The sequence below is a fragment of the Phaethon aethereus genome (genome assembly GCF_964289735.1).
Source record: "Phaethon aethereus genome assembly, chromosome: Z".
NCBI lineage: Eukaryota > Metazoa > Chordata > Aves > Phaethontiformes > Phaethontidae > Phaethon > Phaethon aethereus.
Genome location: NC_138577.1, coordinates 16,265,352 through 16,290,601, shown reverse-complemented (window position 1 = coordinate 16,290,601; position 25,250 = coordinate 16,265,352). Strand labels below are relative to the sequence as shown.

General features: G+C 39.7%; 1 protein-coding gene across 1 annotated transcript; it reads right to left on the bottom strand.

Annotated features, from left to right (window-relative positions):
* OSMR (oncostatin M receptor) lies at positions 1 to 24,079 on the bottom strand (the record flags this gene model as incomplete). The annotated part of the gene is made up of 17 exons (XM_082012874.1): positions 23,995 to 24,079; positions 19,750 to 19,913; positions 16,964 to 17,123; positions 15,106 to 15,387; positions 14,363 to 14,492; positions 12,866 to 13,023; positions 10,581 to 10,717; positions 9,243 to 9,402; positions 8,639 to 8,715; positions 8,019 to 8,235; positions 7,167 to 7,367; positions 5,906 to 6,007; positions 5,276 to 5,455; positions 3,383 to 3,547; positions 1,776 to 1,854; positions 1,423 to 1,495; positions 1 to 447 (listed from the first exon to the last, which is right to left on the bottom strand). Exons 1-17 carry the CDS (start codon positions 24,065 to 24,067, stop codon positions 1 to 3), a joined length of 2,805 nt encoding a protein of 934 aa, XP_081869000.1. The 5' UTR covers positions 24,068 to 24,079.
* Between the last annotated feature and the right edge of the window lie 1,171 nt (positions 24,080 to 25,250).

Below are 25,250 nucleotides of genomic sequence, written 5' to 3'. Positions count from 1 at the left end.
TCAAAGCCTCCTCCCCAGGCAGTGCACACCTCTTTGTGAAATATATCTCAGGCTGGTCTTTCTGACAGCTGTTTCTCTGGGTGTTGAGGCAGCATCTTCATTAAAAATGTCAAAGTAGTGTGGCTGGTATAGCACTACTGATGGTTCTGGCTTGCTTGCTTCTACTGTCTCTGATGTTTCATAGGGACCAGGTTCAATGGCAAGATGAGAAGAATAAGCAAAATTTTCAAACCAAGTATGAGTCTGAGGTGTAGGCATGGGTGTAAAGTCTCTCTCTTCATTTTCATTAGGGTAAATCCAGGAAGAGTTGTGACTGTCAATCTTATCTTCTGTTGGCAGTGAAGGCAACTGGCTCCATGGATGTAATTTCTGGGCTTCGGCCTTATTGTCCACTGCTAGTATGTCAGGAATGCAGTCACTTACTTTCAATACTTTCTCAGAACCAGGCTACAAGAGAATCATAAAACAAAAAAATTACTCAATGAAAGAAGGTCAGAGTTAAGGAAAGAGAATAATTATTTCAAGCACTTCTAATATTGTCTTATAAATTTTTTTAGTCTGAATTTTTCAAATAAATGAACAGAACTTGAAGGAAAACATGTACAGAATGTTCATGGAAGCTGTATTTTACGTGGATTTATCCAAGTATTCATTTAGAGATTTATTTTTAAGTAAGTAAGTTCAGTACGACTACATTTGAAGAAGGAACCGTGTCCACCTACTTCAAAAACCCTTTTTGCGAGGGTTTTGATGTGTGCAGTTGTTAGTCTGAGCCACTAGCAGCCGGAAGGCAGCAGCATGAGCTGTTAGGTTGTACTCCTCCCTCTGGTGCTCGCCTTTTGCTCGCCAGCAGCAAAACCGGCAGCAGCCCCACGTGTGCCGGGGTAGAGACGTGCTCCCAGTTTTGTGACCACATTGCACGCAACATAGAGAAGAGGTTGGAGGCCTTTTGCCGGTCCTTCCCTCCCAGCCAGAGCTGGCACAACCCCCTGCACCCTCCCCAGGGCCAGCGAGTGCTTCGCTCTGCCGTGCCCTGCAGCCGCGGAGGGACGTGCGGGGCAGGTACAGCTCCCCGGCTGCAGCGAAGTGCAGTATCATCTGCTCTGCTGTGTTCGGACCGTGCTGGGTTTTCAACAGTAATAGGGGACGAATCTCCTACTTATCAAAAGATTTCATTTATTCTCCAATTAGGCTTTCACTTTTTATAGTAACAGACTGCAGAACATAAACTAACGACTGCAGAGTCACATGGGTATCAAAAGGAGAGTTTTCCACTAAATGATATTAAATTATGTTAATTTCTGTATAACGAGTGTCACTCATTTTTAAATGTTGTCAACACAAGGAAAATATTTTTCTGAAAATTTACTAATCAAAGAATGAAAAAATTAAAACCACTAGATTTTCAGTAATCTTTCTTACCTTAAACTCTTTGAATGACAGCACTTTGCTCTTGTTGGGACTAGGTATTACAGGGCAGCAGCACTCCTTCACCCTGCAAATAAGACAGCAAAGCAAATTAGGTTTTTGTTCTCTCATGAAAGTATATTCTACCAGCAGAAGCCCCACGTAGATGTATACAGAAACAGCAGCAGATGATGAGTGTCTCAGAAATGCTGCAAGCCAAATCCTTACAACATACACGCAGTTGGACAGCCAAAGGAAAGAATGAATGAAGCCTTACAACAGGCTGGAAGCAACAAGCTGCAGCTGTGGTTTATGAATTACGCTAGTTACGTTCTTTGTCTTCAACAGAAAAATGCATTATAACTTACCACTTTATCTTCCAGTGACATATAGCTGCTACTAGTGATGGAATTAGCACTAGCAGGACTAGAAGGTACAGCATGTTTGCTGTGAAAGAAAAATACTTTAAAATTTTGTTTTCAACTTTTCACCTGTTAAAGTCAATATAGCCTGAGCTTCTGGGACAAAAATAACATCAAGCCCATGTGGGATACCTGTCACTGACTCAGCAGTAAAATTGTGCGGTATGTGATTGCAAGACAGTTTGGCTGGAAGTTCTGGGATACAGCTAATAAGTCTTTGGACCTTGATTTCCTTTACCAAAATGGAATTATTACTGGATTGCTTTTAATTTGGTCTCATGTTGGCATCTTAACTATAAGGGTAAATTTCCAAAAGCTAGGACAATGATAATCTCACTTAACTGTTTGCTTTAGGTGTTCTCTCAGACCCCCAAAGAAGACAGATTTTTACCATGAGAGGTTGACAGAACATCTGTACCTCTAGTATGGAGGGACTATGGCAAGTCACACACTACACACATATTCATGCTCTCCTAGGATTTGTGCTGACACAAGAATCTCAATATTTCCTTCTAGTTGTAAGGCACAGCCGTGGGCTGTGGTTTTCACAAGCAGTTGAGGCTATAATAAGCAGGCTAAGGGGAAGCACTGGTTAGTGCTCACTCTCCCTCTTGCGCTGTGCCATCGAGCCTGTGTGTCCCTACTACCCATCACAACAGGGAATGGACACGTTACATTCTCCTTTTATCTTTTCTGGGTTAATTAAGCCCTTGTTTTGGTTCCCTGCATGGCTCTACAAATGTCTGTGCCTGCAAAAGAGAAGGCCGGTGAATGAGAGCTGGAACACCAGTGTGAGAGGCAGAAGTGCCTCTGTGAGGGTATCGTGAGGGTTTAGACACTGTTCTGCTACTTAGCCTAAAAGATGAAGTCTGCTGGCATGAGCCAATGCTTCACCTTTTCCTCACCCTCCCCCTTCACCTCCACCCCCAAAAAATTTTCCAAACCAGGCATCTCCAATTTGAATCAAGTTTCACAACCATGACTGCCAAGTGGTATTTTCAAGGGAACAGAACTACAGGCAAGTGATTTCCTGTTCTGCTTTGGTGATCAAATCATCTGCCCCATTTGCAAACTACAGTGCTCAAGCCAACAATGCTTTCTTACTGATTTACGAAGGAGTTAACTAACTTGGCAATGGTTTTAAAGACCGATGAGAAGAAGAATCAACATTAGAAGTCCATACAGAAATTACCTGTTTGCATGCAGGGCTGTAAGTTTCTCCCATACTAGAAAATTACTTAAATCCAAATGCAATTCTTCAATGCATTCTAGCAAACATATGCAAATGTGCATACGTTAAGCTATCTCCCAGAAAGATATAAGACTTAAATAAAGATGTAAAATTATTTTCATTCTAAAATAAAAAAAACATAGCTGCTTAAAAGCATCAAAATGCCATGTAGGTATGCACGTTTCATTTCTCAGTTGGATCCTTTCTCAAGTGCATGTTACATTGAACTAAATGTTTTCCCTTGAGAAAGGAAGATTATTCTAACCTTTTAAATAATCCCATTCTTCTGCTAGAAGACAAATCTTCCACAGCCAATACTCACAGTTAAACGGTGTATCTACGTATATAAAGTTAACAATGGGAGTTTCTCCTCCACCTGTATATGCTTTAACCACTAGTTGGTATTTTGTGTTGGACAATAGGTGTTTCACAGTGTATCTCTTTTCTTCTGGGTTTTCAATTGTGTATTTACATAGCACCGAATCATCTAAAATGAAACAGATAAGGCAGAATCAATCACAGAATTACAGAACAGTTTGGCTTGGAAGGGACCTTAAAGATCATCTAGTTCAACATCCCTGTCCCAGGGACAGGGACATCTTTCACTACATGAGGTTGCTCAAAGCCCCATCCAACCTGGCCTTGAACACTTCTAGGGATGGGGCAGCCACAACTTCTCTGGGCAACCTGTTTCAGCATCTTACCACTCTCGAAATAGAAAATTTCTTCCTTACATCTAATCTAAATCTACTTTCTTTCAGTTTAAAGCCATTACCCCTCATCCTATCACTACAGACCCTGATAAAAAGTCTCCATCTTTCTTATAAGCCTCCTTTAAGTATTGAAAGGTTGCAATAAGTTCTCAACACATTGTTACAAATCAGCTTAACTGGGACCGCTAGACCGCTGAAATAACAGAACACTTTCAACCCGCCTTCTTTGGAATTTGCACACTTTCTTCTGAGAAGGATGATGCATCCTGACTGATTGCCACTGGGCTGAACTCACATCCCTTCTAACTGGACTGTCCACAGCGTCGTCTGTCCTCTGGCAGACTACCTAGTAACTTGCTGTCAAAAGCTGCAACTGTTTATTTTTATTTCCTTGTACTAGAGCTTTTTGAAAGAATGATTTAGCTTTTGCCTTTCTTTTTCACCAGAATCCTGTAGCCCTTAGCTTAGGTCAGGTTCTTTGAACATAATCAAAAGCAAGAAATCTCTGCCTGAAAAAACCTCTCTTGCCTCTCTGTTGTGCAACTCCCAGATACCTGGGAGAAAAGGGTTAGCTTGTTCCTCCTGTTCCCAGTCACACCTCTTGTCTGCTAGATCAGACAAAGTGGGAAGCCAGAAATCTTCAATATAAACTTTTTAAAGTCTAACTGGGATTACCTGCTGACTTATGGTACTTCTACGGTTAGTTTAGTTCTGACGGGAACGTCTACATAAGCCTCCTTCAGTTCAAACTAAGCTTTTCAGCCTGGTACTAGTCTAACCAGCAGAAGGATCTGATACAGGACATGGCCCAACTGGAAGAAGGGGCAAGGAAAAAAAAAATACTCTGGAACATGTTGGAAACATCTGAATATCATAATAGAGCAAAGTCATCTGGAGAAGGTTTGAGTGTGGAGCAGGAAGATCAGATATAAAAGTTTAAATGTGGCTTTGTGCCACCCCACAGCTCAGTTCTGCTGAAGGAACTCCACTGTAGAGCACAGCCACAAATACTTTCTCTATAAAAGAATTTAAATGGGGAATTTACACAATGCTGCAATTCTGAAGGAAATAAATTGTATCCCATCTGTTTCTAAAATACCCCAAATCCTAGTAAAACTAACATGCTTCCTAAGACTCTCATCCAAGTAGACCACAAACAGATGTTTTCAAAATCTATCCAGAACTCAGATCACAAGGGGCAGAAACTTGACTCCTCCTGCAGTACTGCAAGAGTCGTTTCTGGGGCTCACACTGGAGTTAAAAGGAGCTATGAACAGGACAGGGTCTATAAATCTGTATAAACCCATGACTCACTTCTGCCCATTAGCACCTCAAGCATTAGAGAGGAATCAAAAGCAGCAGGTGTTGAAATCTATATATTGCCTAATGAGCAATTTGCCTGCCTAATGTGAGCTTTCTAAGAGGCTGCAATATCAACAACAGCCACAAAGTCTTTCACCTGTATCAATGACACAAATTCCTGAATCCCAGAGCTTAGTTACCTGGAAGAACATGTTTTTTGGATCCTTTCAAACTGCAGTCCTCTTGTATAGGCGACACATAAACATGGTAGCCTCTTATAAAACCAGACTGTGACTCATTTGTGGGATAAGAATCCCAAGATAGTGTTACTGCATTGAAAGTCAGTTCAACTTTTTCCACAATAGGATCAAGCAGGGGAGCTGGAAGAAAGGAAATTCGAGATAAACTTGCCATTATTCTTCAAGAATGTTTATCTTCTCACTTGAAAAATGTCTAAATTCACATGTGGTGTTTCTGTTTATATTTTAGTTGTATTTAAAAGCAGAACAAAACCAAAGCACTCCACAAAAACTGTCAACCTCACAGAGCCTTCACGCAGTCCACATTATACGCAAAGCAGCGACTGCTAATCACAGCTTTGTTTAGCTATTTTAGTTAACATGGACTCTACCTGATCACTGCACTAGTCAAATATCCGCGATGTACGGCTGTATACACTGTTGTACAACTTTTAAATGCTTCACTGATGATACAGAAACAATACACCAAGTACATCTTTAGCTAGTTGCAGGAGGAAAGCTGTGGAATTCTTCTGTTTGTGGCAGATGAATTCAGCATATACACAAACCCTAAATACGTTGCCAACTTACGTAGCTCCCTGAGATAACCAGTCTTCTTCTCCAGTAAGAAGGCTCTATTAGCAACAGATCCATAGATGTGGAATTTGTATCTCACCCCCGGAACAAAAGCATCTAGAAAATATTGGAACTGATTACAAAAAACAGGTTATGGTTTGTCTTTTGGTTTTGCTTTTACTTCACTGTCTATAATCCATTCTTTGTGTGCTATTGTGCTATGAAAGCAACTGAAGGAGACACAGTGTAAACTTAGTGTACATAATGTGAATTAAACACATTTATTCTGTCTGGAAGAGAGAAATGGGGGGACAGTTAATATATTTTTGTTGTCCTAGAGTATTCAAGATGAGTGCACAATAGACTCCAAATGCATCAAAGAGCAAGATCATTTCATTTCTGTTTCTGGCACAGGCAAAGGTAGTGTTTTGGACTGTTTATTGTATACACATACCCATGCATCAGGATTCCATGTTATCCTCGCTGAGATCCGTTCCCATTCAGATTAACCAAGTGCAACCCACTGAAGAACTGGACATTTTTTCCATGTGTTACCACACTATCCTTCAGTAAGGACACAGGCTCCCATGTGTTTGTATGAATTGAAATGTAGTTTTTTTATTGCATATTGAAATGTGTTCAGTCAAATTTTGTTCAAACATGTTTCAATCCGAAGTGAATTTTCTGCTCGAGGGATGCCAGGAAGCCTATGCTCTTGCAGCTGTGGAAGTGTATCACAGAAACTTTCACACAGCCAGAAAGGATTTAGGTCTAATGGCCACCACTGGGATAAAAAACCCCACACAGCTGGTCCTAAGCAAGAACTGGTGCTGAGACCCATTATTTGTGGCACACTGACAGCACCAAACCTCTCACTATGTAGTGGGTGGTAAATTGCCCAAGTCTAAACTTCTGACCTGTGTTGCAGATAAGGCAGAGCTCCATTTTGCATCTCTACTCCTAAAAGATTTTTAACCCCTTCATTACCTTCACCATCTTCCTTCAGGAAGTTACTACAAGTTATTCAGAAGAGTTTTTTTTCTAGAATACTACGCTGACTTCCAAGGCTTAATGGTGCTGGCACATTTGTGGTGCTTAATTTGTGGTGCTTAATTCATTTGCTAGGGAAAACATGATGCCACATGCCGTTGAAGAATTATACCTGCACTGCACAGACTTCAGTATTCCATAGGGTTTGTTTCCTAAATTCAGTTAATGCCCACAGCATAAAAGAGTGCTGCACAAACATCAGAAAGAAAAATTGTTCGGCTTTCACCTGAGTTGATCAGAGCACTGGAAGTGTTGGGCCCAAATCTCTTCCACTGTAAATCACAAGGCTGCAACATTGGAAAGTTACACCAATCAATAATGTAACCATCACATATCCGTCTGGGCTCCCAGGAAATAAAAATGCCATCATCTGTACCATTAACCTGTTCTTCTTTAAGCTCTGAGCCACTGAGATCTTCTTCAGTGCCTGGGAATGAACAAAACAGTCTCTGTTACTTTCCTGCATGAGACGTCAGATTCATAAATGAAAATCATAAATAAAAACATAAAATGAAAATATTGTTTAAGAGCTAAGCTGTTAAAACAATAGTAAAATAGTTGTATTCCTTCACTATCAGACATAAGGGCTCTTTCACACGCTGAAAGCTGATCTCTTTGTATGCTGGAAGCTGACAGCTCAAAAACCATCCAGTAATTATTACTATATATTCATAAAAAGAACTCAACTGCAGAAACCTGGCGTCATAAACAGAAAGTCAGAAGAAATTAATCACACACAGAGAGTTCCCTGCAAGGCACGAGCGGCACCTTCATGGTACCTGCCCCAGGTCTGAGGCCCTAGTTTAAGGCTAAATGTGTTTTGTTCTGCAGAGGCTCTCTGTGGAAAACAGACTTTCTGTTGTAAGGGATGGATCAAGGCACTTAAGCTTAATATACCCACAGTCACCACACTATAGGCAAAAATATAGTAACAGTTTCAAGTTAGCGGTGATGTAAGTTAACAGGCCAGGTTAATTTATTCCACCAAGATGATAAATTATCACTTAACTTAAAATAGATGGAAACAAAACTCTCACAATGGGCATCAAAGTTTAATTGAAAATACTCCTACTGTTACCTGTAGCTCTAGGGATGATCAGTACTGAAGGAAGTGAATAATTAATGTTGTTCTTTGCCATGACATTGATTCTGTAGGTATGGTTATCAATAGAAATCCTTGTGCTATTGCAGACTGAAGGAAAGGAGATGCTTTCAGACTTAGAACCATCTTCTATTTTTTCCCAGGTTACTTCATATGAAATACTTCTTCCATTTGCACGAAAACTTGGTGCTTCCTGAGGAAAAAATTATGTGCGTAGACACCAGTTACTTAGTAAATTCTGCTGAAGAAATATGAGAGGAGCAATTAGAACTTTAAATAACTAATTGGCTGTATTATTTCTGTAAGAATATAAACATTTGTTTCCATACTTGCATACACATACTGGTTGAATGAGATTTGTCTTGTTATAATTCTTAGAAAAACAGAAGTGTATGTCTGAAATGCCAGGACGGCATACCATCATATAGCTACATACATTCTGAAATACGTTATATATAATATGTGTCTTAGATTCTTAAAGGACATTTTCATGCTGAATTGCTATTAAGTGCACACAAACTTGTTAAAGTTCATGGGAGAAGTTTCCAGACCCTTTTTGAAAGGCTTTGCTTCCATTTCTGTACCCATAATCTCACCTTCCAGAACAAGGTCACATTCCGCCCCCCCAGAACTGGTGTAATTTCTCTCCAGATGTCTAGTTTTCCTGATGGAGCTGCAATAAATCCAGCAAAACAAAGATGCTCTAGATGCAGAAAGGATAAACTGTCGAATTGCTTCCTCCCCTTTGAAGAAATTCCCCCCCCAAAGCTCTCTTTCCGCATCACTCCCAGGCCTTGCCAAAATATCGTTTAACGTCTTGTTCCCTTCATTAGTTTTTCTGAATGAATGTCTAGTTCATTTCCCCAGAAAAATCTTTCTTTGCTTGCAGTTCTCAGGTGCTTGTTCCCACCTCTGCGCAGTTCCTCCAGCCCTCACAGAACACTATCTCAGTCTGACCATCCTCCCAGTCATCTGGATTTCCCATTGCTTACACTGGATGAAGCAGTAGAGACTGGCAGATAGGATGACATGACTCTTTAAGAAGCCACCTTCTTAAAGTTTGCTTGGTGCACCTCTGCTTTTATGCATGCAACAGGCCTCCGCTTTAGCTACGCAGCAGAAGAAGAGTAGCAAATAGCAAACAGAGGTGGCAAGTGAAGAACATCCTTCAAGCTTCCCTTCTCAATAGGCTTGACATACTCCCTTCCTTTGTTCTGATGATTCGGGCTTTGCTCCATTCACTCCACCTCCAGAAATGCTGAGCTGCCCCACAGCGTACCCTAGCCGTGTATTCGGTGTACGGCTGCAGTCCTCCCAGGGTGATGCTGGCGTAATGGAGATGTGTGTCTGAACGATTATGCTGCAAGACAGAAAAGCAGAACAGCCACAGCTCTGTTCAGCTTCATTAGCAAGAGGTTTTTGCTGGAAAAGATAGTTCTTTCTCTAGATCCCACGACAGCCAGTTACGCTTGGCTCGGAAATGATAATCATGGAACAATAGCTAAAAAAACCCCCAAACAACTGTCCGAGTAGGAGTCACTCACAAGCTGTCAAATGACTCAACATCAGGGAGGGAATTTAGAGAGATCTTACCCTTGTCCAGACAGGGTCTCTTACTGAGCTCATGTAGGTAGGATGCTGTTCCAGCTCTATGCACAGCATCTTTTCTTCCCATTTTTTTCCCAACCTTTCCCCCAGTCCCTCCTAAAAGGCAGGGTGAGTTCTGGTAAGAGTCAAAAAATGACCATGCTTTTAAGCCTCTTCCCTAAACTGTCTCCTGCAATGGTCAGCTGCAGCAGCCATTTGATCTAACAGCTCTTGAGCAGTACTCCAGACAGAACACAGCTTGCTCCTGATCTTCATAATGCCTTTTTATGTGCTAGAGGCAAGCTGCCCTCATAAGACAAGGGCTACAGAGAAAAAAACACAGTACGTATACAATGAGTCAATCAGCCTCACTGTTTGTGAAAGAAGTTTAACAAGACAAGGAGTCTACTCAAATAATCTTCAAGGAGATGGAAGAGGATGGGAAGAAAAACCATTCTGGAAATGGTTTTTCTAGAAAACCAGACACACTACCATTAAGTATACTCAACAGTACACAGAAAGCTCCTGGACTAATGTAACAACAGCCTTCAACACACCTCTCTACCATTTGTGTGTAGGATGATATGAGTCATAAAATCACAACAGATCAAGATTAGCAGTAGCTAACAGCAATTATACAGCCCGTAAGTATTTTCATTTACTTCAACAAATCTCAGAACCCATGCAGCAGAGAACATGTGCAAACCAGTCACACCGTACACTTAAGACAGCAGTATAGGAAGTATTGGAAGTATGATCTAGTGCGAGCAGTGGCTGCCCAAGTGGACCATATCATCCGTGTAGAGCCTGGGAGCAAACAAGTCTAGAAAACAGGCACATCAACACACTCCCATGATTTAGACTGTAATCATATCGCTGGGGAATTATTTTTTAATCTCATGTCAAAAAGATGCTGGCTATGTTTCCGTGTATGAAATTAAGGTTTCATACCAGTTCTACTTTCCCATCGGGTTGGAGTACTTCAGTCTGACAAAAGAATTCAATTCCTTTGTTTCGATGTTTCCAATATAATGTGATTTCAGTATCTGTGCATTCTTCCCACAGCTGGAAAGGTGCAGTAGGATAAACTGTCAATGGAAAATCTCAGTTAGCTCTTGTAAAACATAAAATATATGCAAAAGTATTTTATATGTTTTAATGTAAATATATTTTAAGGTATATTAGCTGAGTAGTAAAAGCAAATAAGAAATACAGATTTTTCTGCCTGTCCAGGAGAAGCCGATATAAATTAGTAAAAATTAATTTCAGGATGTATGCCATGTAAATGTAACTAAATGTTATACAAGATTAAAAACAAACCCTTACACTGACTTGGAAATATTTTAGAATGTCATGAACAAAAGAAAGAATCAGAGATTTTTATTGCAAGTCCAGTAAAATTCTCTAACCCAGGGCCTGGTAGAGGCTCCTGATGTAGCATGGTGAGTAACATTTACCACATTTCTACACCCCAGAATCCAACCTTTTCACCAGAAATTTTATTCACAAATCTTAAATTGACTTCTTCCAGTAGTTACCTTCTGGGAAATAGTGCCAATGCTATTTCTTCCAAAAGATTTCTGAGATCCTTTACTGCTATGTAAGCAGTATTCAGCAAGAGCAGCAGATCTCAAACTCTTCCATATTATCAGTCCAATTGCAAGGAATAAAACCTGGCAATGCGAGTGAATGGTATGTTTACAGCTTTGGCCGTTATCCTAGAACGTCATAGACCATGAATTACTATTTAAGGACTTCCAGGCTCAAAGGGGCTTGTGTTTGATACAGAAGGTCCCAACTACCACATGCAGAATTGGAAACAATGGACTTCACTTTTCTTTTACTTGCTGACATCCTTTAAGCAAAGAAAATTCTACTGTAAATATGTCCAGGATCAGAGAAAGCATAAAGGACTTTACGGCAATCACTATTTAAAAGGTTAACTTATCATAAATATTATATATAATTTCTTTAACTTGTAACAATCACTAGAACTGGGGAAAAAAATTGTAGTAAAACTTTAATGTACTTAGCAAATTGAATGTAACCTATTTTAGCCTGATTTCCCATGAAAACTTGGTTTATAATATTGTGTTGTCTCACTACAACCTGTTAGTTCGCTCCACTTTCTTCCTGCTCTATTTCCTCCACCCCCAAACAATGAAATAATCAATTTTTAGAACCGTTATGCCTCTCTGAGGCAAATTTAACAGAGACAGGCATTTAACATATGTTCCTACAAGTGACACGAAAAGGCATGTCCAGCAAAACTGTAATCAGAGCCTCTGAGGAAGGGAGGACTGCCAGAATGCAGCAGTTAGTTGCACCAGCAACCACCCTGCCCATCAGCCCGCCAGCTTCAGATCCAAGAAAAGCACATGTTGCCTCCTGCTTCTTCAAAGAGGGTAAGGCGGCCACAGGACCTCAGGAACGCTGAGATGGATGTGGTGGGGCTAGAGGACACAAGGAGAACTGGAAATACTGCTGGAGACACAGGAAACACCCATGCGTTTTGAAGCAGCAGCAGGTAGGAACCCGTGGGACCTGGGGCACAGTGCGATAAAGGGCACAACTAAGAGGGAAGAGGGAACCGATGAAGCCATCAGTTACTGCTCACAGAATAACCTGTTCGATTTCACTGATGATGAACTACTCTTCCTCCCTTACAGTAGCACAGCGGATGTTACCGTCCCATATCAGCACCAAGACAGGTGAGCACTATCACCTCTTTCCTGGCAATCGCTGCTTACACCTGTATCACATCTTATTTGGAGAGGTGTTAGTAATTTTAATTACCCACTTTTCAAAATGTGCATCTCCATTTTATTTTGGAAAGACAGTAACATCAGCAATAATATTTTGGAGAAAGGACTGGATTCCCAAGTAACCTACACAGTTATTTTTCTTGAACTCCCCATTTTATATCCTTGTACCCTGTTGCTTCCTATACTGTGGACCAGCTTCAGCAAAGCAGACTGGGAAGCATTAAGGGGTCATTTCAATAACCAAATCTGACCTTTGGAGTGAAGCTGTTTTCTACCACTAATACAACTTTGCAAAGCTGAAACTGAAGAGACAGCACATATCTATAGCACGGGAACAGATAACTAATAAAAACTGTGAAAATAAAAATCAAGGACTTCCCTACATTAAACTGGAGCACTCAAGTATTGAGATCAGAAAGAGGACAATGCCTGCCACAAAAATCCTCACCAAAGACCTAGAAAAGACCTTACCTCTGTGAGTGATGTCAAAAATATCTGTGGCAGTCTTCTTTCCCAGCGGGTTTTCCACAGTCACTGTGATATTACAGAGCCTCTGCTGGCCTATATCCCAAGAACATGAGCACTGCTGAGAACAACTTACTGTGCATGGAACTGTTTTTTGGGAAAACCTATCAAAGAAGGGGGTGGGGGAAATGTGGAAAAAAGAGAAAGACATTTTTCCATAACGTACAATCAACATAGATGTTGAAATTTTTGATGCCTAACTAGAATACAGGATCATAAAAAATAAGGCTGAGAGGGAGCATAAGAAACCACCCAATTCTTTCCCCTAGCCTGAAGTAGGATGAATATAGGTATTCTTGCAATTAGAAGGAAGTTTTCTTCTAAGTTTACTTTATCTTTTTAAGGTACAGCTAAATATACAGCTATGTGTATTTTATCCTTTTAAGATACAGCTAAATTGCTTTTAATGATTTCCTCATGGAAAATTAGGGACTTATTTGACAAGTCTAAATTAGGGTCTTATTTGACAAGAATTAAACCATTCACATGTCTACCACTATGCTTTTAAATGAAGCAGCCATTTCAAGTGCATCTTCTAACCTTCCACTTTTAAATCACCAACATAATATCTTAATGGAAGTGAATGATGCAGAGACCATAAAGGTCCAAAGGTCACAATGATGACCTGCCTTCTGCTGAGATCTTTTGATGAAAGTTTGTTGTGTTGATAAGGCATCTATCCTGTTTTATGAGTTCCGCTTTCACTGCAGGCCCTGCTGTAAAGCCCCCCTCCTCTCCATTTAGATGCTTCTGTAGCAAGGAGCCAAGGGCAGGATCTTTCCAATATGCCACAGCTGTGTAACCTTTACTCAGACTGCTGAGAGAGAGATGTAAGGAAGTCTGCAGAGAGATTTAAAAAAAAAAAATAAAATCTGAAATTCTAGACAGAGTAGGATTTTTGAGATGGGATTGTCAGTAGCTCAAGGACTCAAGAAGGAAAACACCAGCATGTAAAGTTATAGAATCCTAAAGAAAAAGAACTAGGAAGGCTAATCAGGCTAACGGAGGGTTAGCTAGGAATCATCAGGTTTAGTCAGCATTAGTGTCAATGGATTGTGAACACACTAATACTCACTGGCTGATTAAATACTAGTTATCTGTTGTGTGTAACCCAATAATTATGTTATACTTTTAAGTTATCTATATCCTGATTGCAAGGTGTCTTCACACCTACTGGAAAATATCCAAACAAGTAAGAATGGTTAGAATAAGCTTTATCAAGCAGAACCTGGTCTGATGGAGCTGCAACTTTGTTATAGGTAGTCCAATTCAGAGCAGTTCTGTACTGCTCAAACTTTGTTAAATAAGCTGATCAATGAGCTGGAAAGAGGCAGGCAGATAACTGCAGCAACGATACAAAACTTTTCCACAGATTTTAACGGAAAGGATGTGATGGTTCTCTACAGCACGGGCCAGAATTAATATAACAATGAGGAGACTTACTCTTCAGACAAGGTGTATTTTGGTGAATAACGTCCATAAAGATAGGTGTCTCCTCCTTGGTTCCAAGTACATGTTACTATTCTCAAGTCTTGAGTTTGGCAGGAAAAATTGTTAGGTGTATCAGGTTGTTCTTGTCAGGGGGAATAACCAAAAAAACACCAACAGCATGGCAGTCAAGGCAAAAGTCATCAACATTTCTACTATATTAACAAACTAGAAATAATGGATATGCACAAAGCCTGGTTTACTGCAGACATTATTATTTCAATTATACTTATTAATGACCACTCTGCAGAGAAAATCAGGATAACACCATAAATTGCTATCCAGACAGTTCTGTATGTTTTTATTTTTGTTATATTCATACCTTCATTAATTTAATCTGTATTGCTTTCTATCTGTAAAAATTGCTCCTAGCCTTCAAAAGGGGGACTGTGCTGAGATTTCACCACATGCACACAGACAATGAAGCTGAATTCCTAAATGGGTATGTATATTTAAAAATCAGTCACCTGTCCTAGGATCAATTAACGAGATTAATCAGAACACATTTAATGCTATTATTTAATGCTTTCTATATGCAGTGTACAGAGCTGAAGTCAGACATTAAACAGTGTTTGGCTGAACATGACAGGACAATGACAACTTACAGCAAGTTTGTTTTCTTTCTCCCCTCATTCCCCACAGCCAGTTTTTATTTACTAACAACAGGAAAATAGAACTGTAATAAAGCATTCACTTACTACCCACAAAGAAAACTGTATGATCATAGCACTGCTCTTCATTGCAAGACTCTTGACAGTAGACTGTGATGTGAGGCACTTCTTGATGTGCCACATTTTTCACAGTGAGAACTCCAACTTGACTGTTTGTGTGATTCAAAACATGAACAGCTGGGTCTAGAAAGAATTCCTTAATGATTTGACCTTTCCTTCCAATGCAACAAAAAGTGACGTCAGAGCCTTCTTCTACAATTTTTTCATTTGGAAAGATTTGTGGTCGACTATTATTTGAAGTGTCCAGGCCTGCAAATTCATACATGATAAACCATTTTAAAATCTGCTCATGGCAGCAGGCTTCAACCAGAACACGTAACTGAGCACTTACACAAGAATCTGCTAATGCTATATTATATATTTGTGGACTTTTATTTAGTATTCTTGCCCATACAGAGATCAACTTCACGTATAATCACACTTATATTTCTCTTAAACCCATAAACATATAATGTAGTCCAGCAAACTACCTGAGACTAAATCTATCTCACTGCCTTTCACTTAGGGGAAACAAAGAGTGTGGGTTCAAGAACTGCCTTTACAGATGAACGTTACCTCCTGTACCTATGAACAGGCTGGTGCTTACAGCCCAAATGCCTGATGTTGAAGATTATGACGAGGGGGCTAGAAAAATATCACGTTCTGTAGCTCATGCAGCGCTCAGCTAAGAGGAGTCAAACATTTAATGAATCAGATCAGCAAGGGTATACTCAACTTGAAATGAGACTCCTGTGGCTTTCAATGTCAGACTCCTTGCTGCATGCAAAAATTAGTGGGATTTAAGTGACTCACAGGCTTTTGCACAGGTTGGAGACAAAATCTACCCTTAAGAATCTGATCCAAAACCATGGTAAAGTCTAGAGTCACTATCTTTCTGAGAGCTCTAACTCAGGTCTGTAATGCAGGATCAGTTTGTGACAAATAAATTGTATTTTTGATCCCTATCCAACTTCAATTGAAAAAATAAAATCTCCAAGATTGAAGGTAGCGAGAAAGAGAGTCTTGCATCCTACCTCCAATTATATAAGGTGAGGGAGATCAGCAATCTATGGGCCACAATCCAAGTATACAGACCTGTGATGTTTCTACTAACCATGATGTCTCACATAACTAAAAGACCTTGCTCCTCCAAACCAGAATAGTGTTTCTTTACAAAATGACTGTAGTAATTTTTTCTAAAGCGGTTACATATTTTCTTTAAACCAAATTCTCTGGAAACCAAACTGTTCTAGTAAAACATTGTAATCTGAAAAAAAAGGGGGTTGTGATATCATTAATTACATTATTGGTTCACTCTCTGATTACTTTCATATAATTCACAGAAGTTCATTCCAAGTAACATAAGGAGCTGACTTGGTCCTGTCTCTCTGCTTCTTTAATACTAATCAAAGCTATGAACCCCAGACAAAAGCAACACATGCATCAGAAGATGTAGCCATAGTTATGTGCTTCCTCTCCTCACCCCCAGTCTGGGCCAGGGCTGCATCTGACCTGCTGATGGGCTACGCTAGAGCCTATCCAAGATTCCATGCCACTTTCTGTACTGCATTCTTTTAACGTGTGAGCAAGAAAAGCTCTAAAACTTTTGGTCTACTACCTTAGGAAGATAGTCTGCAAATTAAAACAATGGCTGAAGCATTGCTACTATTTGCCAGCAAGAAACAAGAGTTGGTTAGTGCTTAGGTATGAAAGAGTTCAAAATGGATACTTGATTTGATGCCATCTCTCCTGAATTTGACTTCATCACTACAGTCACCGGTAAATTACAATCTAGCTTTGTACTGGAAAAAATAAAACCAGTATTGCAAAGTCTTGTTTTGCTTACCCAGGACAGTCTCCCACAGACTCCACTCACTCCAGACTTTTGATGTTTCTGCTTTGCTCCTGATTCTCACCGAGTGTGACATACACTCCAAAGGTAAGTCTGAATCCCATATCCACTGAAGAGGCTTTCCTGATTTATCAAGTGTAACGTTATAAAACCCCTACAAACAAAGGCCAGCAAGGCAAAGTATTGAAAACAGGGTGATGTGTAGACACTTTGGAAATACAACCAAAAGCAGTGACAGAGAGAAAAAGCTCTGAGGAGGAAAATGCTTTTGAAAAATGAATCTCTGAAATGCCACTTGCTACACATGATCTCACACTAAGTAATTTGTAAGCTAACTAACTGCTTACAAATCTGTAGTAGCAGCAGTGGAGTGACTGATGTGCTGGCAAGACTACTTGATTCTGACAGCATAGTTGTGAGTCAGGCCCTGCTTCTCGTGAAATGGATTCACTCTCAGAGAGTTTCAGTGGTTATTTGTGCCTGCTATTACATGAGTAATAGCATGCACAGATGCTACTGCCTACCAGTGCACCTTGTCTAATGCTCTGGGTTACACATCCCTGGCTCTGAATTACAGCAGGAATCTGCACTGGCCAGTAAGGATTTATGCAGCTGATATCTCGTTGTAGTTCTGAGGCACAGCATCTGAGGACAGTAACATCAGTGACAGGCAGATTAGGAGAATTTCTGCTGATTTCCCCAAAACGCTTGACCGCTTTAATATGCACATGCAAGAAACATGAAAAAAAAAAATCCAAAACATTAGAACTCCATCAAGGTAACAGAAGGCTAGCCTAAAATATAGAAGGAATTCAAAAATCATGAGAGCTCACTGCTCTGTAATTTGGCAAACATTTTTCTATTGAATTTTATAAATCCAGACAAACAGCAAAAAATAGAAAATGTTCTGCTGCTCTCTAAGAGAAGATATCCTACAGATCTATCTCAGCATGTACTACTAAGGCCCACCTGGGCCCTAAATAAGCTGCACCAACACACGGCACAGCAACTCAAACTAACTAGGGAACCGTGTAGTCACACAGACTGACAGATCAAAATGTACCCCAAGCACCAGCATGACACCCCATAAGAAACAAGAAAAAATGGCTCAGAAAGTTCTACTAATTACTTGTAATTATGAATACATTGCAGAACAGAACATGTCTTTCAGTACTTCTTAAAGGAACCCTACCAGCTACCATGACGAGCTGTACCAGAGCCCTGGCTCACACTGACAGCTCGAAAACTGCTCTCCATTACTGCCTTCCATCAGCAACACCTGCACGTTCATAATACCACCACTCTGAGAAAAACTCTGCAATCAGTTTAGAGTTTAATTTCTCAGTTATAGCACTGAGGAGTGTACCCACTGCTTTGGAAGTTATATAGACTGCCCAGGCTTTGGTATGAGCAGACTCACAGAGCCTCTTTATTGGTACACATTCTTCAGAAAAACACAGAAGCAAATACATTCCTGTGCAGTAGTGACATCCAAAATACCCCATTTTTCTGGTCATGTTTATAATGAGTAACAGAACAGACTACATCCTTGGATTCGAAAAACTCTTTCTTTCTTCCGGCAAATTTGTAAGAGTTTGTTGGAAGGATACTCCAAAAAACCACTTAAATATTTGTAGTTATATGGCCCCAGTTTCTGACAGCAGGGTTAGATCTACTCATGGAGTGTTAAAAATCCTACCGATGTATCCAAGTTGTCAAAATCTTCTGAGCTTCATAGAGCTCGTCTGCAGTGAAGATGTGCTGCTTCAAACTCAAGAGACAAAATACTACCAACTTGGCTGATCAGAGCAAGTTGTGATTCTTAACAGTGCCCATCTTATTTTATTTACTTCTGGTTTCAGAAAAATAAGCCCTTCTCTATTTTATGTGCTTTCTCACAAACAGCAGCCTTAAATGAGCTAGAGCAGTTTTCCAGTTTTACTAAGTTTTAACACGTGCATTTCATATTCTTCCATAGTTCAATCTGGAGATGACTCATAATAGGTTATATTATCCCTAAAATATGCATTTAGTTCCCAAAAGATTTTGTCACATCCAAAGGAGAAGAAATTTTCTTTGGAGGCAAAAGTTCTCACACTGAAGTCACAAACTGGGGAAAGAACTGGGAGGAGGCCTAAGCCTATGATTTGGGTGGTCTTCAGAAAATGTGGCTGATTTATGTGTTAAGGAAAACTAGCAGGATAGGGACTTTGCAAAAGAAACATCACTACTTCTTCCTTAACTGCTAACAGGGCCAATCACAGGGCTTAAAAGGCTTTGCTCACACTAAGACTTATCCTTTGGTTCATAAAGTGAGAGGAATTGCAGCAACATAACTCACGCTCAGCTAGTACCCACTGAAGGGTAGTAATCATGCTGCAAAAAATATGGCCTTTAGGAGCAATGGATTGTTCTTGGAGGCTGCTTAGGGGACCAGCACCTTGAAAGGGAAACGGAGGCCTTCAAAATCAGGTCTTCTAAGTCTGCCCACCACAATCCCTCAGTAAGTGTATGCAAGGCATATCTACATTCTGCACAGGTGGAAATGACTTCTTCAACTAAGCCAATATTTCTTTTACACAAAAACTGGGCACAACTTTAGACCAGATCTAGCACCCAGTGAAATATGGAGGTATTTCTAGTATGGTTTTGCAAATACTATGTTGTAAATCTTAACCCTATACAGCAAAGCTATCTGCATATGCATCTGAACGTTTGGTTTTCCTTTAGCTTCCTTTGTATTGTAAATATCTAATATACCTTTTTGAAAATACACTTACTGTCCACACAGTAGTAGTTTGATCTGTTCGACTGACTTGTATTTCAAAAGACATCGCCAGTTCAGTATCATACGCTGACTTGCCAACATCCCATTCCACCAACAGCCGCTGAAGAGCCAAATCCTTGGAAATGTTAAGGTGTGTTACTGGAAACACAATGGATTCTAGGAGAACAAATTATTAATGTTTAGCTAAGTTACAAAGAATATTTGAAACAACAGTGGTTAGAGGTAAAATGGGTTCCACACCACAGAGTTCTGAAGGGGGAAAAAAAAAAGTGATCAAGACCCAAGCTGTTGATATCAAAACCAAAGATAATCTTTCATCTTAAGGCATCAGCAGGCTAGAATGAGGTTCCTGAATCTACTCAATATCCCCCCCCCCCCATGATATTGAGTATGCTATTTAATTTATTTATGCCCTCAATTTACTAGCTACTCTAGGGGAATATTGATCCATCCCTTTATAGTCTTACAAAGAGGAACAAGGTAATGTATTAACAGGGACTGAATCCCAAGAAATCCCAACCCTCAGCAAGCCTTCTCATCACTCGGGCAGAAAATCTAGGCTCAGTTTTGCTCTCTGGGAACAGTATTTGAACAGGGTAGGTTAAGAGTTTCCCTCTGCTAGGTAACTCAGATGATAGTCCAGTATTAGGCACATTCATGGTTGCTCTACACAGATCTTAGGAACTTTTGTCAGGACTATGGATTCTACTGGAATTAGACACCTAGTTATAATGGCATCTCCATTCTTTTGTGGGTCTGGAGTTGAATCCTAGAATAAAATAAAGTTTAAATGTCAGACTGAAGTCCTTTTCGGTGTCAGGAAAGGCCTCTTAAGAAGACTAGCCTGCTGAAAACTACTGACCACCTTACGAGTGGTCCCTCTTTTTAGATGTCTGCTCTGTCACCCCTCCCAAAAAACCCTAACTGTTGGAAGAGATGAAATATGGTGCTCGCTGATCTGTATCTTCTCTTCTTCCTGAAAAATAAACAAACAACAAAAAAGCTTCCTAAACTTGATCTGTTTGTTAATGAAGGGAACTGAAATGGCCAAGTAACTAGGCTTTTTCTTTTGCCACAGTTGCTTTCCAAGATGCTTCTGCTTGTTACAAACAACAAGGTCAGAATGCTTATAGTGACCAGGACACAGAAAATAAATCACAGAAATAACTGTGTGTTTTAATAAAACAATACTAATCTGGGCATTCCTGCCCCACTACAGCCACAGCCCTCAGGAACATGCTGGATTGAGAGACCTCGACAGCTCCTTCTCCCAAAACTGCCACCTCCATTCATTTCTGCCAATGTGCTTCACCCACTAACCCAATGATTGTCTGACACTTTTACAGAATATTACCAGCAGAAATGCAAGCATTCAGGAAATTTAGTTTGTGAATCTACATTTTCATAGATGCTCCTGGCAGCAATCAGATATCGAAACCATTTTGCAATTTATCCTGCTCTGTACTAACTTCTCTGCAGCAATTTCCCTATATATGGATCTTTACATTAACTGTAGGAAATGAAAGGCTCAAGAGAAGCAGCTTTTATAACAATCCCTGATCAGTCAAAAGAAGGAAATAATACTTTATAAGCATATTTATTAATTATGAGAATACAGACGCTGACACAGCTTAGTTGTTTATACAAGTCCAGCTTATAATTAAAGAATAAATGGGGGAAAGCATATATAGTATCATCAGTAACAATTTATAAAAAACTGCTGAAAGAAGGGATTGTTTCTCTTTTTGCAAATCATCTACAAACTCTGTTGGTATATTTTTAATCCATTCCATTTTGAAAGGTACTGGAAGTCAAAGCAAAATGAAAATCATATGCTTTCAATCTAGAGGAAACTACTGGCATAGGCTTCTTTGGATACGCTTGGAGGGAGAAATCAAGGTTTCATTGTTCAAACATTTGGTCTCAGAAACAGGATCTAGGATACATTGTGATATCCTAAAAAAGTTTTTGAAGAAGAAGTGTACACACACATATGTGCACATGTACCTTCCTCTTCTATCAATTCTCACTGCAGCCTTAGTATAGAATTACTGGGAAAATATGAACACGTGTAAATTACATGAAAGCAGAATTTGACAGCATTAGCGTGTTCTGTAAGGTAAATGCAAAAATGTTTCAAGTGCAGAAACAGTTTGGCTATGATTATAGAATGGTCTTTAAAAAACGTATCTGCTGCTTAACAGTTGCTTTTGAAAAATAATGGCCATCAGTTTTATAGTACAATGAGGAAACCCAGTACCTATGACAACTAGTAGATGTCTGGAATTGCAAAAATAAAGTAGGAGGCCTGGGGATAAATTTGACTTGCCCAAATGACAAGGGAGCAGCAATTTTAGGTTTTACTGGAAAACAGAAATATTGTTAGCTTCACTGCCAAAGGCTGACCAGGCAAGGAGCCAGAACAACCAAAGCAACAAAGTGAGCCATAAAATTAACTGTGGAAGCAGAGTATCTTATGTTCTTTTGGGAAGGCTAGACAAGACACGCTGCATCGCCGCACATTCTACAGACTTTCACCATCAAAACAAGGTAACAAGGCTGTTAAAATCCCACTTATGCTAAGGAATTGACTGTAATGTTGTTCCTCGCCAGTACGTAATCTGAGCTGCTCATTTTTTGGTCAACATTACCTGTATGTTCATCATCCTGTTATCTGAGAGGATGCTTCTAAGGGCATCTCATTTCACATATGCAAATAGGAGGCTGATCTAAAGCTCTGCACCCTTGCCATTCCTGTGTTTTCCTTCCGAAGTGCTAAAGCTACTGGGGGAAACAGATGGGCTCAGCACAAATAAACAAACCTAAAAGAAGGGACCCGGCTAGTCTCTCACTGAAACTCACAGGTGAAAAGTAAAACTCTCAGGGAAAGGAAACAAATATTCCTGAAAGAAAAGCCAACCAGTTGGCAGGAACCCATTCCTTTTTCAGGATGCGCCATTAAAAGAAACCCCTGCATATCTTCTGAATTTCCTTATCGTCTTTTCTGCTCCTTCTCTAGCCAATTCTAATTGAAATTGTCACTACTATGCCTACTGCATTGATGATGAGCTTGCCTTTCTTCTCTACATCTGTCTCTTTTTGTAGTATAATTTACACACATAGAAATATTTGTAGCATTCACAATCATCCCCTCCTAGCAAAGTTAGATAATCAAGGCATCTTAAGACGTGTTTTAACTTGAGACTATATGAATTATATAGTCACTTGAGACTTTATTAACAACAGAGGCTAATTTTATTCCTGAACAACGGCATGTGAAAACAAGTGACCAAGTTACTGTAATGCAGTAACTGTTTGGACTTGCCTGCATTACAGTTTTGCCACTCTAGGGGCATTGGTAATAGACTCTCAAAACTGAGGAATTGGCACCTCGGGTGAATGAAGTTTGAACACATGAATTTCAAGGTTGAAGAGAGGCAAAAAAGTCTGAAACAGATATATTACCCCCTTCAGTATGACAAGAAGTACATTTATGCAAAAAACCTGCCCCTCTCCCTCCTTCACTAACTTAATTAAGGCAGTACAACTTCTATAATGTAGACTATAGTCTGTTTAGTTCTACCTTCTTAATGGTGGTCACAGAAAATTCAACTAAAAATATTAATTCCTTTTTTTTTTCTTTTAATGGAGTCATGCCCAATGCTATTGCCAGCAGCAAGTGTGCATGCAGTACTTTTAGCTAAAAATACACAGCCTTCGGGGAAGTTATCCTTATATTCTACTTTGTTCCCTCCAAATACGCATATTTGCTTTTTCCTTTGTATTGGATACATATCTGAAGTGTATAAAAATCCAGTCCTGGAACCTTGTGGCACAATCAGAAAAGAGCCAACAGAAGTGCTAAAGTTTTCATAGATGAGACAAATAAAAAAGAGAAAGTGAGAGGAAGGGGTAGAAAAGCACAAAAGTTGTCAAAAAGCAAATAAATTTTTTGAAGGTGACAGAGTACAGATCAAAAACACATGAGACAGAGGAGAGCAGCTAAATAAATACAGTCTGGCTTCACATCATTGCAAGTTATTGATTCAACAGGCTATTTTACATTATGGGGTTACAAAAGGTAATTATACAAGTTGCTTCATCACCCTACCAAAGAGAGGAATTTGATTAAGCATGTAACGTTGCTTAATCAGAGGAGACTTACAAATGAGCAGGTCCAAAGCCTTACTTGCTGTAGATTCCTTTCACATAAAAAAGCAAATGTTCAGACATTTACCTTGTTGTGAGTATGTAGTGTGGCAAGTCCTCAGGAGCAGCAGTACTGCCAGAACCGTGAAGTGATTCATCATTCATCCGTCTTTTCCTGCACAAGACTTATCAGGACAGAAAATATTTCTGTTTATTTGTTTCTTTTAAGAGATATGCATACCAGACAATAGTCTGGGTAATATTACTGTTTTTAAAAATGAATAAATAGAAACCCAACTACACAGACTGCCGGCAGTTTAAGAGAAATTCAGGAAGAATGGACAAAAAAAGATAAGGGATGAATGACAGTTTTTTAAGGCCTGGTTACAGCACAGGGAAAAATACACTACACTCAAAAAGTTCAATTTAACCTAAATAAATAAAACACATAATATCTTTAAAGTTTTCCCTCCACTTATTTACAAGGAACATTAAAACAACATTTTGTCGTGATACATTTTAGGATATCCATCCTAAGAAGGAAAAAGAATGTTATCAAAGGTGCAAAAGGCCTCGTGGTTCCTGCTCCGCCTTGAGCACAACAGATGAATCCAGCAGACTTGAGCAAGCATGGACTCACCCTTTGCCAGCACCCAGGACACGATACGGAGGGCTTTAGTTAGACTGGGGTTGAAATACACATATCAAAGTCTTAGCAAGTTCCATTCCCAGAAGGATAGAACCACACAGTTCTATCTAGCATTGATTTTACAGCTTTTACGTTGACATTGTGACAGGATGAAACTCCATTTGACTTGCACAGTCTGGTCCTAAAGGACTGATCGTATGTCAGATCTCATAAGATATGAATCACCTGCAAATTCCCCCATGCAGAAGGGAGAGATAAACATTCAGCAGCAGTATAGTTAAAAGCACTCAGGCACAGAGGTTACAGGAGTCCAAACAACAGGAACAGGACTATGGATACAGCTATCTTTAACTTTTAATTTCCACATTTTAAATTTCTGGAGCTGTGTAGAACACTGATAAAGAGAGTCTTCTACCACTGGTTCCATACAGAAGTTGAAACTACTTAGGACAGATAACCAGGATGACCTTCCGTCCCCACTAAAGCCAAGGACAGAACATTTACTGATTTCTGAAGGGCCAGGAATTCACTTCAGAATTTCTTCCTAGCAGAAAACCTCCAATTTACTACCTCAGAGCTACAAAGACTTAAGTTTAATGACCCTGCCTTAGATTCAATGATTTTGAGGAGCTCTGAGTTTCTCCAAAGGATCAAAAGAAAAGATTTCAATCTTTTTTTTTGGAAGTTTCTAAAGG